Raw genomic sequence first — 20,205 nt, 5'->3', positions numbered from 1 at the left:
TTGATTATCCGCAAAGGCATATAATAGTTTCAGATTAGTTAAGCGGACATTCTGTATCATAGCAACCAAAAAGCGTCAGCTAACACTGCCAAGCAAGTGGTTGGTGTTAGCGTTTTCAGCCATATTTAACGTTTTAATGCTTCCGTATAGAGATAATTAAGCCTTCTTCAGTTATTGTAATGGTTTGCCAGCAGAAACAAATTGTCTTACTAAACTAGCCGTTAGCAACAAGATGATGATTTCTGAACCGAACTGTTGGCTCGGGGGCAGGGATCCAGTGCCCTGACAGCGTCATACACATCACGTGACCCTGCTGTGCAGGTCAGGAGTTCTAATAGACTGCCACCTATTGGTCATTAATGATTCAGCAACGTCTGCTCATTTGCTTATGATCCGGTAATATGAGTGACTCCGTGTTCAACTGCTGATCCAATAACATTTAAAAAACGAAAACGCAAGTTTTGTTTTCCTAAATTTTAGTTAGTTACAGTTAGTTTTACAGGTCCACATTATAGTTATAGTTTAGTTTTAGTTTTTTTTAGAAACCTTCGTTTTTATTTTATTTCAGTTAACGAAAATGTTTTTTCACTAATAGTTTCAGTTTTCGTGATAGTTTTCGTTTACGATAATAACCCTGCTGAGATGCAGAATCTCTCCTCACATGAAATGCATGATAGACTTATGAAGTTATGTAATCTTAGATAAAACATCAATTCTTTTTTGATCCCTTAGCAAAGCCACAGGCTCAGCTCCTCCCAACAATCCAAATGATTTGAGGTCGCATGCATATCTGCAGCACAGATGATGAGGGACGGGTTTAATACTTCAGAGTCAGAGGTTTCTTCAATCAATAAACTCGTCAAACATCACTAATTATTTTTCAAAAAGCTGATCCATGAAAAGAGGAGGAGATCAAGTTATTTAGAGATCCGAACCGCTGAGAGGGTGAAAGAGGCATTGGAGGTGGATGCCATCTCAATCTTATTCTTCTTTTCAAATGTACTCCTAAATAAACAGGTCTGGCCATTTTCCAATTCCTCTATGAATCGGTCGTATTGAAGCAGCACGTTCTCATATTCGCTCAACACAACATCGCTCTAATGCTGCATTCACACCGCAAGCCATAATGCACAGATCCAATATTTTGACACATATTCAATTTTCCATCCTCTTTGTCTACGTTTCCATTAGACGTAACGGGATGAGCAGGAGAGGTTTATTGGCTTATACAGCAAAGGAAAAAAGTGTTTCTGCCATTTTTATGAATGCAATAAGATCCAGTCTGTGCCAGAATAGCTTGACGGTGTCAATGTGGTATAAAATACGAAGACACAAAGTAATTGCCTCTGATGCAACATGGGACTGATTCGACACATCCGTCCATCGTAAAAAAAACATGCTGGCCTGAAGGGGAAATAAATCATTATACTGGAGCTGGGCTCTTCCATTAAAAACTATGACATCACCACATATTCATCAAAGTCCATTAGCTGCATTAGTGCAAAACCACATGTGCTCTTTATACGGGACACATGAATCACCGTCTGCATCCAAACAAACGTCGAATCCGTCTGGATTCAACCGTAAAGAGAAAAACCCCTGTGAGTAACGAAACAAAAAATCTTCAGTGTGGCCTGGTTCAGGTGTCAGGTGCTTTGTTAAACTTCTCCTGCTGATGGATGCACTTAAACAACATAACTTACATTAAACGGTTTTATTCATCCAATAGGAAAACTTTGCAAAATAGTCCATCCTAATAGCAAGCAATCAATTAAAAGTTGCTGTGTCATCTTACTTCTGGTCTAAAATGGTACAATAAATGCAGAATATGCATTAAATCTCCAAGTTCTTAAAAAGCTTTTGCATGCATGTAAATGATACATCAGTCAACAAAAACAGTACTTTAGACTATAATTTAGGACTGCAAAAAATAATAATCCATTATGAAAATAATTCCATTTTAGTACAGTGAACTCATTATCATGTTCAAGAAACCAATTTGAAATGATTCAAGATTTGTGATATGGTGCATTATCGTGCTGGAAGTAGCCATGGAGGGTACATGGTGGTCATAAAGGGATGGACATGGTCAGAAACAATACTCAGGTAGGCTGTGGCATTTAAACGATGTCCAATTGGCACCAAGGGGCCTAAAGTGTGCCAAGAAAACACCCCACACACCATTACACCACCACCAGCAGCCTGCACAGTGGTAACAAGGCATGATGGATCCATGTTCTCATTCTGTTTACGACAAATTCTGATTCTACCATCTGAATGTCTCAACAGAAATCGAGACTCTTCAGACCAGGCAACAGTTTTCCAGTCTTTATCTGTCCAATTTTGGTGAGCTCGTGCAAATTGTGGCCTGTTTTTCTTATTTGTAGTGGAGATGAGTGGTACCCGGTGGGGTCTTCTGCTGTTGTAGCCCATCCGCCTCAAGGTTGTGCGTGTTGTGGCTTCACAAATGCTTTGCTGCATACCTCGGTTGTAACAAGTGGTTATTTCAGTCAAAGTTGCTGTTCTATCAGCTTGAATCAGTCGACCCATTCTCCTCTAGCATCAACAAGGCATTTCCACCCACAGGACTGCCGCATACTGGATGTTTTTCCCTTTTCACAACATTCTTTGTAAACCCTAGAAATGGTTGTGCGTGAAAATCCCAGTAACTGAGCAGATTGTGAAATACTCAGACCGGCCTGTCTGGTATCAACAACCATGCCACGCTCATAATTGCTAAAATCACCTTTCTTTCCCATTCTGACATTCAGTTTGGAGTTCAGGAGATTGTCTTGACCAAGACCACACCCCTAAATGCATTGAAACAACTGCCACGTGATTGGTTGATTAGTTAATTGCATTAATGAGAAACTGAACAGGTGTTCCTAATTATCCTTTAGGTGAGTGTATAAACAAATGAACATATAAAATGAAAGAACAGACCCTATGCTTTAAAAAAAAAAACGTTTATCCTACCTTTATTTATTATTTTTTATCACCTCTCAAATATGGTTCGGTTTCTTCAAAAATATGAAATTTTGAGCCAAAAGCTGAGATAATTGCATTTTTCTAAAGAAATTTTATTAGAAATCAGATTCAGAGCGATGATCAAAACATATATAGAGTTTTTACCGTTTTTGGATCAGTGGATGTTTTTGTGTTTTATAAGTTGGGTAAAAGCACCACCTAGTGGATAATAGCGGAAAAATGGATTGCCTTAAAAACTCGTCATTGGTAGCGTTTTCTCTTAACACTCTGGGGTCGACGGTGGCGCGGGCGCCGCAAACTCTTTATTTTTCAATCACTCCGCAAAGAGACTTACATTACTCTGCTGATTTTTGACATACAGATATGATTTATACATCATTTCAAACGTTAAAGTGTCTAGTTTTTTTTCTGTTCACTCCCAATAAAAACAGAATGTTGTGCTTTTCGCAAAATTAAGAAAATAAACATGATGCACGTTCTGTTCTCTCTCCCTCAGTGAAGTCCTTTCACAAACGCGTCAGAAAAATAAACTGTTACTTAACGAATACTTGTCGTAGAAACAAAAGATAAATGTCTACATAATGCTTGGAATGTCTCCTTTTAAATTATGTAAGTGATATTGAAAACAGATATTGTCATTCGGTGTAAACTGTATGAGAAGGAGGAGAAGTACCGTATTTCGCCAGTTACCTCATTATCTGTAATGAGATCGGATCGCCACACCCCCGCGCCATTGAAGTGAACGAGCAGAAACATCCATATGCATGACTCGTGCCTCCTGCAGTCAATGGATATGCAATCCACAATCCAGTCTCTCCATTCCTTGTTGTTCCATCCGATTGCACCAAACATGACATAAATCCTTATTTCCTTGCGTATGTGTGTCAGTATCTCCAGACGCGAGTGTTTTCTTTGTTCTTCCGTCAAACAGTTCACGCGATTGGAACGCACATACACAAACACGCGAGTCAGGAAACTCGACGCGCTTTTTGGTATTCTTATAAAATACGCGATTGCAAACAGTACAATCCTTATTTAGTTGCGTCTAAGCGCATATCTCCGCACAGCAAGTTTATTAAACACAGGATCACTCGCGTGTGCACACATTCACTGCTTTCATGATCAACACGTGAGGTAATGGCGGCGGCTGTAAATAATGATTACAAAAACACAAATAGGAGTCCAGACAACGATAGGCAGTTGTTCTTTTGAGCTTTTTACTGCACAAAAGTAAACCTCTCGCTGGCCAACCAAACACTAACCCTGGGTTGAAGTGTGTTCATTTTACGATGGCCAAACAGTATCTTTACCAGGATTAGGCTACCATGGATTTTAAAAGGTAACTTATACTTGTGAAATGAATAGAAAATATTTCAATAGAAATATATATATATATATATATATATATATATATATATATATATATATATATATATATATATATATATATATATATATATATATATATATATAATGTGTGTGTGTGTATTTACATTATATTGAAAAGTAAACCTTATCATGGTTTTACTACAGAGAAAGTTATTCCTGTTGAACATCCACACAAGGCTCATTAGTGGCTCATTATTCAACTCTTTTGTCTCTCAGCTGTCAATCACTGATTATTCAGGAGCTTTCCCGCCTCCACGCATACGGCCTCTCTCAAGCAAAAGTGTCTTAGAAATTGTAAATCAATATCTTGCTTTATGTGATTGAGTAGGCCATATGATTTTCACATCATTTTGAAGAAAAAACTCTAGACTACTAGATCCAGTTTGGAAAGTCTTGGGAAAACATGTTTAGAATGAGTTTTGTGGAGTTATATCAGTGACTTAAAAATTTTGCTTTTTCAAAAACCACGCATAAACATTTTTCTCTCAAAAATACAAACATGTACATACATGTTGATTATATGATATTGTAGCCCAGTTTGTGATGAACACAGTGTTATGAGACTTTTGCCATTAATATGTTTTTAAGCAACTGAAAAAAGCACAAATGTCAGTGCATGTCAAAACTTCCCCAGGGCCCTAAAAACCCCTTAGACCCCAGAGGGTTAATTGATGAGATAACTAATCAAGAGCGGGGAAAGAGTTAAAGATATTTCACTGCTTAAAAACTAGACAAACTTTTTATTTAAGGGTTAAATCGTCAAAATTTGATTATATTAGTAAAACAAATGAATGCCCAAATGTAGGACTTTATTTTAACATTTTAGAGCTTTCAGACGCAGTCACTGTCAGGGCTGTAACTCATGTAGAGGTCATGCTCAGCGCACCTGTGATTCAGCTTCAGCACACCTGTGTGCCTTTATTAAGACTGTGACTGAGAGAGCCATCGAATGAGCTGGCATTCAGACAGGTGGAATGCTCGAGAACACATCCAACTTTTGTGGGAGAAACTTACTGTAGCACATCAACCATTATTTTAGTCACTGTAGCCAAACAGAATGATAAGGTTTCTAGTGTCTCTCTACAAGCAGAAGGTAACATTCATTCATTTGATAGCAGTTAAAGTGGTTTTTAGTAGCACACCTTTGCAGCCAGGCGTTTGACAGCCTCCTCGCGCCGTCGCTGAAGCTCTGGTGTACTGGGACAGCTGCTGGACCTCAGGGTGTTTGTGGCACTAGGAGGAGGAGTGGATTGAGGCGGCTGACTCAGAGGCAAATCTGAATTCTGCTCAACACCTGTGTGACATCAGCACATATATTACAAGTTTACATTACACTGTCTGTCTGAAAACATCATGTTTATATTTATGTATGAATATTATTCTGCACAAAACACAGTCATAAAATCAACATCATCATCTTTACAGCTGTATTTTTATATACAAGTTGTCTGCATACCATTTATTTGATTTGCTGTTACTGTTAAATAAACAAAAACACAGCAAGTTAACAAGACTTAAGCCCAGAGTAGTGTGTTGCAGGTTGTGTGTGGATTACTGAAAAGTTGTTGTATGTAACATGTTGTACAGTATGTTCTGTTTGCTAAGAGATGTGTGTAATGTGCAGAATGCAATGTGTTGTGTTCTGAATGCTGTGTGCTGAGTGTTGTGTATTCTGTGCCGAATGTAGTGTGTTGTGTGCTGAATGTTGTGTATTGAATGCTGAATGCTGTGTGCTGAGTGTTGTGTATTGTGTGCTGAATGTTGTGTATTGTGTGCTGAATGTTGTGTGCTAAGTGTTGTGTATTGTGTACCGAATGTAGTGTGCTGAGTGTTGTGTATTGTGTGCCGAATGTAGTGTGTTGTGTGCTGAATGTTGTGTATTGTATGCTGAATGCTGTGTGCTGAGTGTTGTGTGCTGAATGTTGTGTGCTGACTGTTGTGTATTGTGTGCTGAATGTTGTGTGCTAAGTGTTGTGTATTGTGTGCCGAATGTAGTGTGCTGAGTGTTGTGTATTGTGTGCCGAATGTAGTGTGTTGTGTGCTGAATGTTGTGTATTGTATGCTGAATGTTGTGTGCTGAGTGTTGTGTGCCGAATGTAGTGTGTTGTGTGCTGAATGTTGTGTGTTGTGTGCTGAATGTTGTGTGCTGAGTGTTGTGTGCCGAATGTTGTGTGTTGTGTGCTGAATGTTGTGTGTGGTGTGTTGTGTGCCGAATGTTGTATGCTGAATGTTGTGTGCTGAGTGTTGTGTATTGTGTGCCAAATGTAGTGTGCTGAGTATTGTGTGTTAAATGCTGTATCTAAAAGCTGTAGTGTGTGTGTTAAATATATTGTGTTAAATGCTGTGTGTGAAGTGCTAAATGTTGTGTGTGGTGTGTTGTGTGCCGAATGTTGTGTGCTGAGTGTTGTGTATTGTGTGCTGAATGTTGTGTGCTGAGTGTTGTGTATTGTGTGCTGAATGTTGTGTGCTGAGTGCTGTGTATTGTGTGCTGAATGTTGTGTGCTGAGTGTTGTGTGCCGAATGTAGTGTGCTGAGTGTTGTGTATTCTGTGCCGAATGTAGTGTGTTGTGTATTCTGTGCTGAATGTTGTGTATTGTATGCTGAATGCTGTGTGCTGAGTGTTGTGTGTTGTGTATTGTGTGCTGAATGTTGTGTGCTGACTGTTGTGTATTGTGTGCTGAATGTTGTGTGCTAAGTGTTGTGTATTGTGTGCCGAATGTAGTGTGCTGAGTGTTGTGTATTGTGTGCCGAATGTAGTGTGTTGTGTGCTGAATGTTGTGTATTGTATGCTGAATGCTGTGTGCTGAGTGTTGTGTGTTGTGTGCTGAATGTTGTGTGCTGACTGTTGTGTATTGTGTGCTGAATGTTGTGTGCTAAGTGTTGTGTATTGTGTGCCGAATGTAGTCTGCTGAGTGTTGTGTATTGTGTGCCGAATGTAGTGTGTTGTGTGCTGAATGTTGTGTATTGTATGCTGAATGCTGTGTGCTGAGTGTTGTGTGTTGTGTGCTGAATGTTGTGTGCTGACTGTTGTGTATTGTGTGCTGAATGTTGTGTGCTAAGTGTTGTGTATTGTGTGCCGAATGTAGTGTGCTGAGTGTTGTGTATTGTGTGCCGAATGTAGTGTGTTGTGTGCTGAATGTTGTGTATTGCATGCTGAATGTTGTGTGCTGAGTGTTGTGTGCCGAATGTAGTGTGTTGTGTGCTGAATGTTGTGTGTTGTGTGCTGAATGTTGTGTGCTGAGTGTTGTGTGCCGAATGTTGTGTATTGTATGCTGAATGTTGTGTGTGGTGTGTTGTGTGTCGAATGTTGTATGCTGAATGTTGTGTGCTGACTGTTGTGTATTGTGTGCTGAATGTTGTGTGCTAAGTGTTGTGTATTGTGTGCCGAATGTAGTGTGCTGAGTGTTGTGTATTGTGTGCCGAATGTAGTGTGTTGTGTGCTGAATGTTGTGTATTGTATGCTGAATGCTGTGTGCTAAGTGTTGTGTGTTGTGTATTGTGTGCTGAATGTTGTGTGCTGACTGTTGTGTATTGTGTGCTGAATGTTGTGTGCTAAGTGTTGTGTATTGTGTGCCGAATGTAGTGTGCTGAGTGTTGTGTATTGTGTGCCGAATGTAGTGTGTTGTGTGCTGAATGTTGTGTATTGTATGCTGAATGCTGTGTGCTGAGTGTTGTGTGTTGTGTGCTGAATGTTGTGTGCTGACTGTTGTGTATTGTGTGCTGAATGTTGTGTGCTAAGTGTTGTGTATTGTGTGCCGAATGTAGTGTGCTGAGTGTTGTGTATTGTGTGCCAAATGTAGTGTGTTGTGTGCTGAATGTTGTGTATTGCATGCTGAATGTTGTGTGCTGAGTGTTGTGTGCCGAATGTAGTGTGTTGTGTGCTGAATGTTGTGTGTTGTGTGCTGAATGTTGTGTGCTGAGTGTTGTGTGCCGAATGTTGTGTATTGTATGCTGAATGTTGTGTGTGGTGTGTTGTGTGTCGAATGTTGTATGCTGAATGTTGTGTGCTGAGTGTTGTGTATTGTGTGCCGAATGTAGTGTGCTGAGTATTGTGTGTTAAATGCTGTATCTAAAAGCTGTAGTGTGTGTGTTAAATATATTGTGTTAAAATGCTGTGCGTGAAGTGCTAAATGTTGTGTGTGGTGTGTTGTGTGCCGAATGTTGTGTGCTGAGTGTTGTGTATTGTGTGCTGAATGTTGTGTGCTGAGTGTTGTGTATTGTGTGCTGAATGTTGTGTGCTGAGTGTTGTGTGCCGAATGTAGTGTGCTGAGTGTTGTGTATTCTGTGCCGAATGTAGTGTGTTGTGTATTCTGTGCCGAATGTAGGGTGTTGTGTGCTGAATGTTGTGTATTGTATGCTGAATGCTGTGTGCTGAGTGTTGTGTATTGTGTGCTGAATGTTGTGTGCTAAGTGTTGTGTATTGTGTGCCGAATGTAGTGTGTTGTGTGCTGAATGTTGTGTATTGTATGCTGAATGTTGTGTTCTGAGTGTTGTGTGCCGAATGTAGTGTGTTGAGTGCTGAATGTTGTGTATTGAATGCTGAATGCTGTGTGCTGAGTGTTGTTTGTTGTGTATTGTGTGCTGAATGTTGTGTGCTGACTGTTGTGTATTGTGTGCTGAATGTTGTGTGCTAAGTGTTGTGTATTGTGTGCCGAATGTAGTGTGCTGAGTGTTGTGTATTGTGTGCCGAATCTAGTGTGTTGTGTGCTGAATGTTGTGTGCTGAGCGTTGTGTGCCGAATGTTGTGTGTTGTGTGCTGAATGTTGTGTGCTGAATGTTGTGTGTGGTGTGTTGTGTGCCGAATGTTGTATGCTGAATGTTGTGTGCTGAGTGTTGTGTATTGTGTGCCGAATGTAGTGTGCTGAGTATTGTGTGTTAAATGCTGTATCTAAAAGCTGTAGTGTGTGTGTTAAATATATTGTGTTAAATGCTGTGCGTGAAGTGCTAAATGTTGTGTGTGGTGTGTTGTGTGCCGAATGTTGTGTGCTGAGTGTTGTGTATTGTGTGCTGAGTGTTGTGTATTGTGTGCTGAATGCTGTGTGCTGAGTGTTGTGTATTGTGTGCTGAATGTTGTGTGCTGAGTGTTGTGTGCCGAATGTAGTGTGCTGAGTGTTGTGTATTCTGTGCCGAATGTAGTGTGTTGTGTATTCTGTGCCGAATGTAGGGTGTTGTGTGCTGAATGTTGTGTATTGTATGCTGAATGCTGTGTGCTGAGTGTTGTGTATTGTGTGCTGAATGTTGTGTGCTGACTGTTGTGTATTGTGTGCTGAATGTTGTGTGCTAAGTGTTGTGTATTGTGTGCCAAATGTAGTGTGCTGAGTGTTGTGTATTGTGTGCCGAATGTAGTGTGCTGAGTGTTGTGTATTGTGTGCTGAATGTAGTGTGCTGACTGTTGTGTATTGTGTGCTGAATGTTGTGTGCTGAATGTTGTGTATTGTATGCTGAATGCTGTGTGCTGAGTGTTGTGTGTTGTGTATTGTGTGCTGAATGTTGTGTGCTGACTGTTGTGTATTGTGTGCTGAATGTTGTGTGCTAAGTGTTGTGTATTGTGTGCCGAATGTAGTGTGCTGAGTGTTGTGTATTGTGTGCCGAATGTAGTGTGTTGTGTGCTGAATGTTGTGTATTGTATGCTGAATGCTGTGTGCTGAGTGTTGTGTGCTGAATGTTGTGTGCTGACTGTTGTGTATTGTGTGCTGAATGTTGTGTGCTAAGTGTTGTGTATTGTGTGCCGAATGTAGTGTGCTGACTGTTGTGTATTGTGTGCCGAATGTCGTGTGTTGTGTGCTGAATGTTGTGTATTGTATGCTGAATGTTGTGTGCTGAGTGTTGTGTGCCGAATGTAGTGTGTTGTGTGCTGAATGTTGTGTGCTGAGTGTTGTGTGCCGAATGTAGTGTGTTGTGTGCTGAATGTTGTGTGTTGTGTGCTGAATGTTGTGTGCCGAATGTTGTATGCTGAATGTTGTGTGCTGAGTGTTGTGTATTGTGTGCCGAATGTAGTGTGCTGAGTATTGTGTGTTAAATGCTGTATCTAAAAGCTGTAGTGTGTGTGTTAAAAATATTGTGTTAAAATGCTGTGCGTGAAGTGCTAAATGTTGTGTGTGGTGTGTTGTGTGCCGAATGTTGTGTGCCGAATGTTGTGTGCTGAGTGTTGTGTATTGTGTGCTGAATGTTGTGTGCTGAGTGTTGTGTGCCGAATGTAGTGCGCTGAGTGTTGTGTATTCTGTGCCGAATGTAGTGTGTTGTGTGCTGAATGTTGTGTATTGTGTGCTGAATGCTGTGTGCTGAGTGTTGTGTATTGTGTGCTGAATGTTGTGTGCTGAGTGTTGTGTGCCGAATGTAGTGTGCTGAGTGTTGTGTATTCTGTGCCGAATGTAGTGTGTTGTGTGCTGAATGTTGTGTATTGTATGCTGAATGCTGTGTGCTGACTGTTGTGTATTGTGTGCTGAATGTTGTGTGCTGAATGTTGTGTATTGTATGCTGAATGCTGTGTGCTGAGTGTTGTGTGTTGTGTGCTGAATGTTGTGTGCTGACTGTTGTGTATTGTGTGCTGAATGTTGTGTGCTAAGTGTTGTGTATTGTGTGCCGAATGTAGTGTGCTGAGTGTTGTGTATTGTGTGCCGAATGTAGTGTGTTGTGTGCTGAATGTTGTGTATTGTATGCTGAATGCTGTGTGCTGAGTGTTGTGTGCTGAATGTTGTGTGCTGACTGTTGTGTATTGTGTGCTGAATGTTGTGTGCTAAGTGTTGTGTATTGTGTGCCGAATGTAGTGTGCTGACTGTTGTGTATTGTGTGCCGAATGTAGTGTGTTGTGTGCTGAATGTTGTGTATTGTATGCTGAATGTTGTGTGCTGAGTGTTGTGTGCCGAATGTAGTGTGTTGTGTGCTGAATGTTGTGTGTTGTGTGCTGAATGTTGTGTGCTGAGTGTTGTGTGCCGAATGTAGTGTGTTGTGTGCTGAATGTTGTGTGTTGTGTGCTGAATGTTGTGTGCTGAGTGTTGTGTGCCGAATGTTGTGTGCCGAATGTTGTGTGTTGTGTGCCGAATGTTGTATGCTGAATGTTGTGTGCTGAGTGTTGTGTATTGTGTGCCGAATGTAGTGTGCTGAGTATTGTGTGTTAAATGCTGTATCTAAAAGCTGTAGTGTGTGTGTTAAAAATATTGTGTTAAAATGCTGTGCGTGAAGTGCTAAATGTTGTGTGTGGTGTGTTGTGTGCCGAATGTTGTGTGCCGAATGTTGTGTGCTGAGTGTTGTGTATTGTGTGCTGAATGTTGTGTGCTGAGTGTTGTGTGCCGAATGTAGTGTGCTGAGTGTTGTGTATTCTGTGCCGAATGTAGTGTGTTGTGTGCTGAATGTTGTGTATTGTGTGCTGAATGCTGTGTGCTGAGTGTTGTGTATTGTGTGCCGAATGTAGTGTGCTGAGTATTGTGTGTTAAATGCTGTATCTAAAAGCTGTAGTGTGTGTGTTAAAAATATTGTGTTAAAATGCTGTGCGTGAAGTGCTAAATGTTGTGTGTGGTGTGTTGTGTGCCGAATGTTGTGTGCCGAATGTTGTGTGCTGAGTGTTGTGTATTGTGTGCTGAATGTTGTGTGCTGAGTGTTGTGTGCCGAATGTAGTGTGCTGAGTGTTGTGTATTCTGTGCCGAATGTAGTGTGTTGTGTGCTGAATGTTGTGTATTGTGTGCTGAATGCTGTGTGCTGAGTGTTGTGTATTGTGTGCTGAATGTTGTGTGCTGAGTGTTGTGTGCCGAATGTAGTGTGCTGAGTGTTGTGTATTCTGTGCCGAATGTAGTGTGTTGTGTGCTGAATGTTGTGTATTGTATGCTGAATGTTAAATGTTATGAGTAGTGGGTATGTTGTGTGCTGAACGTTGTATGCAATGTGCTAAATCTTGTTTGGTTGAATGTTGTGTGCTGAATTTTGTATGTAATGTGTTGAATGTTGTGTGTAATATATTGTTTGTTCAACACTCACATTTTGGTGAAGCGCTCGGGCTGTTGGATGCGATCTGTCGCATGCGGCCACCATGGCAACTGAGTGCCACCAGGCGGGAGATGATGGCAGTTTTACCAAAGCCCACGTTACCCACCAGGATGACCCCAGAGCTCTCGCCTGATTGGCTGGGCCTCAGGTCATCCTCGAGCTGCTGGAACAGCCAATCACGGCCCACGAACACAGAGTCAGTGGTGATGCTGGGAACTTCAAACAGCAGCGGTTTGAGCATGATGTCTGTGGGCTTGTATGGAGTGAAGCGAGCTGCAAACACATCAGAGGTCAGAGGTCAGAGACTACGCTGTTAAAAAGAGAAATTATTCTTCTTACAGCTACACAAAAAACACTGTCTGATATCATAGGTGACGCATTTCTTCTTGTTTCTTTCTCTTTATTGACGTGTGTATTGCATTTAGCATAATGCTAGACCAATCAGTGATCTTCAGCTCGCTTGGAACCAAGGTAGTACTAAAAAAAGTATCAGGTACCACATACTGTACCCAGTGGAAAAGCCACCAAAAGTAAGCTGACCCGACCCAATCAGTGGGGAACTATGCAATGGAAAAGCACCATAAGATGTAGACAAAAATGTCCTCAAACAGATGAATCATCTACTGGCTGCTGATCAGAGAGTAATACTGGGAGTATTTCTGATGCATCAAATCTCTGATTTTACTTATTATTAATCATAACATTTAACACACACACACACACACACACACACACACACACACACACACACACACACACACACACACACACACACACACACACACACACACACACACACACACACACACACACACAGGCTCTAGGAACAAACATTAACTCTGCCCTCAGGGTAAACAAGCATTTGTATAAGAGAACAAGACCGTAACAGACAAACAACACTTGCATTTATCAGTGCTCTCATGCATTATTCATGAATTAAATTCAGCACAGGATGAATATTGTGAGCATTTCCTTATTCAAATGTCCTGTGTGAAGACCTGCAGCTCCAGTCAGTCACCCAAAGAGAAGATTCAAAAAAGAAAAGTCACCACAAAAACATTTGTATGAGGATGATTTACTTAACAGGCCAACACTTTTAGCTTTTATTTCAGCCTTAAACCTGAAGAAAGAATTTAAGGGCCATTAATTGTTTTTGGATAATGACATTGTTAAGCCCATTTTGTACCTAAATTCACGTTGCCACTAGAGCTGGGTATCAATTCAGATGTTCCAGATCGATTCGATTTCGATTCTCGGTCCGGTTTTCGATTGCAATTCTTGACTCGATTTTTATAACTGATTCTCGATTCAACTCGATGAATATAGATTATATAGAACATTATTTTATATTAGAATATAGACAAATAAGGAAGGAATGAATGACAGGCTCGCCTCTCACTCCTTGGTAACATCGCACAAGGCAAAAAAAGGGTGACATCTAGTGGAAAAGACTAGTAATTAGATTAACGTTAATCTTATGTTCAATGTTTGCGGATATAAAATGGGAAAAAACGATTCGTGGCATGTGAGAATCAATTTTGAATCAACCACAGAGAAAAAAACGATTAATCGAAAAATCTATTCTTTTGCCCAGCCCTAGTTGCCGCTCAGATGTTTTACTCGTTTACTTTTCTCTTTTTTTTTTCTTATTATTCTCAATAGTGATTCAAGGCCTCGTACACACTTCAGCTAAATTCGCTTATCACTTTTAATGCTTAATCCGTCATTTATCGGAGTGACAACCATATTCTACTACCGAATTAACTCCTGCTAAATGTAGGCATTTATAGAAACTATGTGTAGTGTATAACAAACTGAACAACTAGTTATTGATGAAGTTTTTAAATGTGTATCATGGACATGACAGGTCTCTCTTCTGAAACAGCCTAAAAGTCTTCTGTAATGAAAAAGGTACCGTATTTTCCGGAGTATAAGTCGCTCCGGAGTATAAGTCGAATCAGTGACTAATTTTTCCACCAAAATTTGAGAGTGTGCCACTGAATTTTACATCCAGTCGCACATGTGCGACCAGTAAATTTGACCTTTTTTTTGTGACGTAACACTGAATTTAAAACAGCACATTGTACTTTCTGCATCTATCATTAAAGTATTTATTAGTAATACAGTGTATTACTTAGTAGAAATGTGAATATTTGGTTAGCATGTTGATTTATGGTATGTGCTCTTAAATTTTCTGGTTGCACCCCTAAAATTTTCAGTTGGGGGCCACTGTGCTTCTAGTGAAAAAAGTTAGTCTGGAGCCCTGCAGTCAAAAATAAGTTTTGAAGAGGAAAAAACATATATAAGTCGCAGTGGACTATACGTCCCGTTTATTTAGAAACTGATTTCACAAAATCCAAGCCGAAGAACAGACATTTAATCTGGAAAGGCAAGTTATTTAACTAAACAATAGCACAGAACAGCACGCTGAATAGGTGTCCGTACATGTTAAAGTAACATAAACAGTTATTTACATGATACACAATAGCATACAGAACATACCTAAGAGGCTGAATAGGCTAAATTAACACGAAGAGCCAAATCAAGTTCAAAAAGGTCCCGAAGTCTGCATCACTGACTCCATTGAATTACATAAATACAGGAACAGCATAGAGCGGACTCTTGAGGCTGTAGACGGTAACGGTTTCTATTGGTTCATATGAAATAATTTTTACATATAAGTCGCACCTGACTATGAGTTCCAAGACCCACCAAACTATGAAAAAAGTCCGGAAAATACGGTACGAGTGTTTACTTGCGTGTGTTGCCAGAACTTGCACATAATAAAACGGTGAGCAGCATCCTGATACAAAACAAAAGTTTAAAGCACTTGATCTGGATGTCCGTCCCTCACAGCCTCGTTTTGGAATCAACATGGAGGCCGACTGAATAAGGCGTATAAAAATATATGTTGATTTGACAAAAATACTGCAAAATGCATTAGGGCTGCAAAACAATTAATAGCGACTTGTTTACATCATATATGTTTGTGTCCTGTGTATAATAATTATGTATATATAAATACACATAGATATTTAAGAAATATTTACATGCATATATACATTTTTATATTTATATATAATTTATATTATATATCATTACGAATACCTAATATTTAAATAATTTTCTTAAAATTATACATGCATGTGTGTGAATTTATATATACTAGTGATGCACAGTATCAATTTTTGATGAATTTGAAACCATCGGCATATCAGCAAAGAACGAAAAAGGAAAAAAATATTAATCATAGATTACTCATTAACGTGAGCCATGCGGTCAGAGTAAGAATTTTTGGGTGCTCTGGGCTTTTTATAAAATTTAAAAAAAGACCAAAAATGTCCAAAATTTTATCTTACTTTTTGCCTTTCTTATTATGTTGGTCAGTTAAATGTTAAATAGATCCAATCCATGTTCAGTAAAAATAATTAGATGTAGAAATAAACTAGCTAATAGGCCAACTACAGTATATAGTATTGTATACAAGTGTTTTATATCCGTATCGGCCCCCAAAAAATAATATTGGTGCATCCATAATATATGTAAGGAATAATTGACGACGGGCCATTGAATTATAAGAAAATAATGCACACCCAAGGTGGTAATGCGGCACGACGCGAAGCATTAAATAATTTAAAGGACCAGAGTTAATTATTCCTCTTATACCAAGGTTACCACAAACATTGCTCTGGTGCCTATTTTTTAAGTTAGGTGTGCGGTTATCGAAAAATAATGCATACCCACGGAACATTTCTCAAGCAATCAGAATACAGTACCCGTGGTATAAACATCATTATTATACACAGTACACATAAACATACACATATACTGTATAATGTAAACAAAACTTTTATTCTGCAAACAATTAGACGCGATTAATCATTTTGCAGCCCTAATCAGCATTAAATGCTGTACAATCAAACAAAGCAAGCATTTTATCAATACTTTTTAGTAATTTGGGAAATGTATCATTGCTATAAATTTAGTTTTGTACAGTAATGGGTTATTAAATTAAAAAATGTGCCCTTTTCCCATGCAAAAATATCAGTTTTAAAAAGTAAACTATGTTGTTTTAAAATGTTGTTTTAAAGAGGTTTGAGAAGAAATGCAGTAGTATAGAGTCTGAGGTAATGGGGAACCGTCACGGGTATGTTGATGTACCTTTGTCGTGTGGAGCTCTGCCACCCGTGTTGTGCCAGGGCAGGCGAATGGACGTACGCAGGGGGGTGTTTCTCTGTTCATCAAGATAACTCAAATCCTCCAGCTTAGTCGAGCTTGTTGCTGCACGAAACAGAGAAAGAGCATTGCATTATGGGCAGAATCAACACAAAACACTAACAACAACTGAGAAAGACCACAGCCTGTCTAAAGCATACATGACATACAGTCACTGTGGAAACTAAAAAATAAAATGCAACCCATAAGTAGCGTCCACGATAACCCTGAAAAAGAATGAATGCATAAACAGAATCTGGTCACACAGTGTGACTTCAGAAGTTAATCTATGCAATATTTCACCTTCACGCAGAGCTTTTTTGCAGTATAAATTGATGTTTTGGGTGAGTGGGCTGTAATATGCAGTGTAAAACTACAAAGGCAGTAAATGATGCACCAGCAACCTGTTTGCTCTGAGAACTACTACACAAACACGAACTCTGTGCCGGTACTCACAGACTGACGCGCAGACACGACGCGTTCTTCAGGCAGACATGCATGCAGCTGCGGTGAGATCTGCTTCATAAACCTCCGGCCGCACACCTCCATGCTTACCCACCGCTCTTTCATACCGCATATTCAACTGGTGAGCGGCTCTGCAGCCCGAGGCTCTAACGGTTTCACTGCATCGCCGAGCACATCCGCAAACCATCAGAGGAATAACGGGGCGGCTCTCTACCGGGATAAAAGCCAAGGCTCCGCAATCGTAAAGAAAGAATTTGTGAAAAAACAGGATAGAGATAAAAAGGAGGATACGAAGATATGTGCTCCTACAGAGCAGCTGATTACAGTTTACAGCCAAACACCGGAGAAGAAATAGTCTATGAGAGAGAGAGAGAGAGCGAGACAGAGAGAGAGCGAGACAGAGAGAGAGCGAAAAAGAGAGAGAGCAGATATAATAACAGCTGAATGAGAAGAGGAGAGTTTGTGAAGAGAGAAGAAGTGAGAGTCATAAGTCACAAAATGAGACGGGATGGAGAGATGGAGGGAGGTGTAGAGCAAGTGAGGGAGGGGAAAGACAGAGAGAGAAACCCCCAGCAAATCAAATGAGACCCTTTCTGACAACATTGAACTGCACCCGTCTTAATCTCTTCATTTACATTTCAAGTACTTGCATAGCAGAACTGTTTGGAAGACAACAACACACAAAATTTAATAATGAGTGTCAAGAAAAAAACTTGTTGGCTTGATAAAATTACAACTGTTACGTTACAGTCGAGATGTACGCCCCTAACATTAGATTACACGTTAAATTTAGGGATGCATCGAAATGAAAATTATTGGCTGAAAACCGAAAAAGAGGAAACTAAGGCCGAAAACCGAAACCCCGAAATAAATTATTATTCCAATTATTAGTACCATTGCATTATGGCTATGACTGTGTACTGAATTTACTAGGGGTGTGTGACGGATCACAAAACTCATGGTTCGGATCACATTACAGTTTTTCAGGCACGGATCGGATTCTTTTTCGGATCAGCAAAAAGGGGGTGGGAAAAATCAAATAACAATTAAAGAAATCGCAAACATTTGTCTGACTGGAGCTGGACCGGGCACATTCAACCGCATGTGCATCTGTGCATACAGAAAGCTGCTCACTTAAGCATCTTTTTGCGGTTAAATACATCCACATCGCAGACATGTTACTTCAGACAAGCACGTGCAGGTCGCGGTTTCTGTTTGTGTCACACAACATTTCGGCCGTATTGTTTCGGTGATAAAAGTCTTTTAGAAAATTTTCGATGGTCAAATATTTGGTGCATCCCTAATTAAATTAATTACAATGTTGTTACAATGCTAAAACCAAAGTTGTGACTGCTGAGTTAGCGCTATATGCTAATTAATACGGATGAAGTTCTACTATTGATGTTACGGTTACGTTTTGCAGGTCAAAACTGAAAAAAACTTGCCACTCAGAAATGTCCATTAACAATCTCCAAACAATTGATTATTCCTCAAAATCTGTATCTTCATCTGATACAGACAGACTCAAACATAAGATCTGTTTACACACACACAGAGCTACTGAAGGAGCTGCTCTGGGAAACAGCCAATCAGAGCAGAGCTCAACATTATTATTCATGATTCTTTCAAATAAGGTAATAATAGAACATTTAATTCTAAAGGCAAATCCTAGGGTTGTAAATGGACATGTAAAACCAACTCTGGATCATTTTTGCACTTAATAAAGCCACAAACCTTCTATGTAGATATCAGAGAACAATTTCAATGCTGGTTGGCACCTTTAAATGGTCCAATATCAATGAATTATCAAATTTGCATTACAAATGTTTGTTTTGCAGACAAGGAATTTAATTGGGGATGTATTTGGACATCTAACATAATGTTAGTGAGCCTGACTGAGTTTGAGAGCACTTTATTTTAAGATCTATGCAAGTGAAAGATCATCATGTAATTTAATAAAATTGCAATCGGTGCATCTCTAGCTATTACAGATGCGTTCAAAATATGTTATGAGGATAATAACGGCATTTTGAAAAAGATTGTCCCCGGCAAGCCACATATCAAGATAGCAACGCAAATATTGGGTTCATGTATCCTTAACCTTGAACGTCCATATTTAATCATTTAAAAATGTTGCAATATCCTCGTAAAAGTTGTCTGTTGTGTGAATGTGAACAATTCAGAAAATAAATGCATGCACTGTAAAAAAACTTTGCTGCCTTAAAATTCTTTGTTAAATCAACTCATATTTACAAGTCATGTCAACAGAAATTCGTTGTCACAACTTATAAAATATAGTTGAGAAAAGTCAACTTAAATTTATAAGTTATAACAACTCACCTGTAGTTATAACAACTCATCTCTAGTCAAGATAAATAATAGTAAGTTGAAATGACTTGTAAATCCAAGTTGATTCAACAAAAAATTTTAAGGCAGCAAAGTATTTTTTACAGTGTGTGTTATAGTATGTTTCATTTCAAAACGAGGGTTTTCTGAATTAATATCCCTTTGGTAAATAAGATTAAAATCATGGAATCAATTTTTTTTACCCAGCCCTAAGTCTTACTGTAAGTAGTTTGATATGTATGCTAGTTTAAAGATGACTTAAACTCTTTCCCTGCCATTGATGAGTTATCTTGTCAAATTAAGAGAAAACGCATCCCCCTGCCAATGACGACCAATTTTAACACAAAATATAATTTCCACTATTATCCACTAGGTGGCCCTATTACACAACTTGTAAAACACTGAAACATACCGTAAAACTTCAAATAATAGCCCGGGCTTTTATTTTCCCAAACCTATCATCACACCAGGCGTCTAAAAGAGACAGGCGTCTATAAGAGACAGGCTTTTATTTTAATTGTTCCAGCATGACAGCAGGAGGTTTCCACATATTACGTTTTATTTTTAATTTGAATGTGTTTAACAATTTAGTTTGTGTAATAACAACAGTCTTAAATTATTGGGAGTATAAATAAAGCAAACAAGGATATGTTTTTTTATTGGTTGTTACGTGAAATCTTACCCAGATACAACAGTGCTATTTTCTGATTGGCTATTGTGTAGCCTCTTTCTTTTTTTTTGTATTGGCTCGCTCGACTAGAACTCTAGGGAGGACGGGCTTGATAGAGAGAGAGAGCAGTGCGGCCGGATACATTTTGGGCG

The 20,205-nt window shown here is 39.4% G+C and overlaps 1 protein-coding gene across 4 annotated transcripts in view; it reads right to left on the bottom strand.

Moving 5' to 3' along the window:
- Positions 1-20,205, bottom strand: part of tanc1b (tetratricopeptide repeat, ankyrin repeat and coiled-coil containing 1b) — a 168,729-nt gene that overhangs the window by 47,263 nt on the left and 101,261 nt on the right. For 3 of the 4 annotated variants that reach the window (XM_065252378.2, XM_065252379.2, XM_065252380.2), the window contains 3 exons: positions 16,519-16,638; positions 12,349-12,630; positions 5,520-5,671 (listed from right to left, as the gene is read on the bottom strand). In XM_065252378.2, coding sequence (XP_065108450.1) covers positions 5,520-5,671; positions 12,349-12,630; positions 16,519-16,638 — 554 coding nt within the window. Of the gene's footprint in view, positions 1-5,519; positions 5,672-12,348; positions 12,631-16,518; positions 16,639-17,028; positions 17,409-20,205 lie in introns of those variants that run through there. The other variant, XM_065252381.2, reaches the window with a different exon arrangement.

Source organism: Paramisgurnus dabryanus, chromosome 15, assembly GCF_030506205.2.
Source record: "Paramisgurnus dabryanus chromosome 15, PD_genome_1.1, whole genome shotgun sequence".
Taxonomy (NCBI): domain Eukaryota; kingdom Metazoa; phylum Chordata; class Actinopteri; order Cypriniformes; family Cobitidae; genus Paramisgurnus; species Paramisgurnus dabryanus.
The sequence above is the reverse complement of the archived record's forward strand: the minus strand, read 5'-3'. Positions and strand labels throughout refer to the sequence as shown.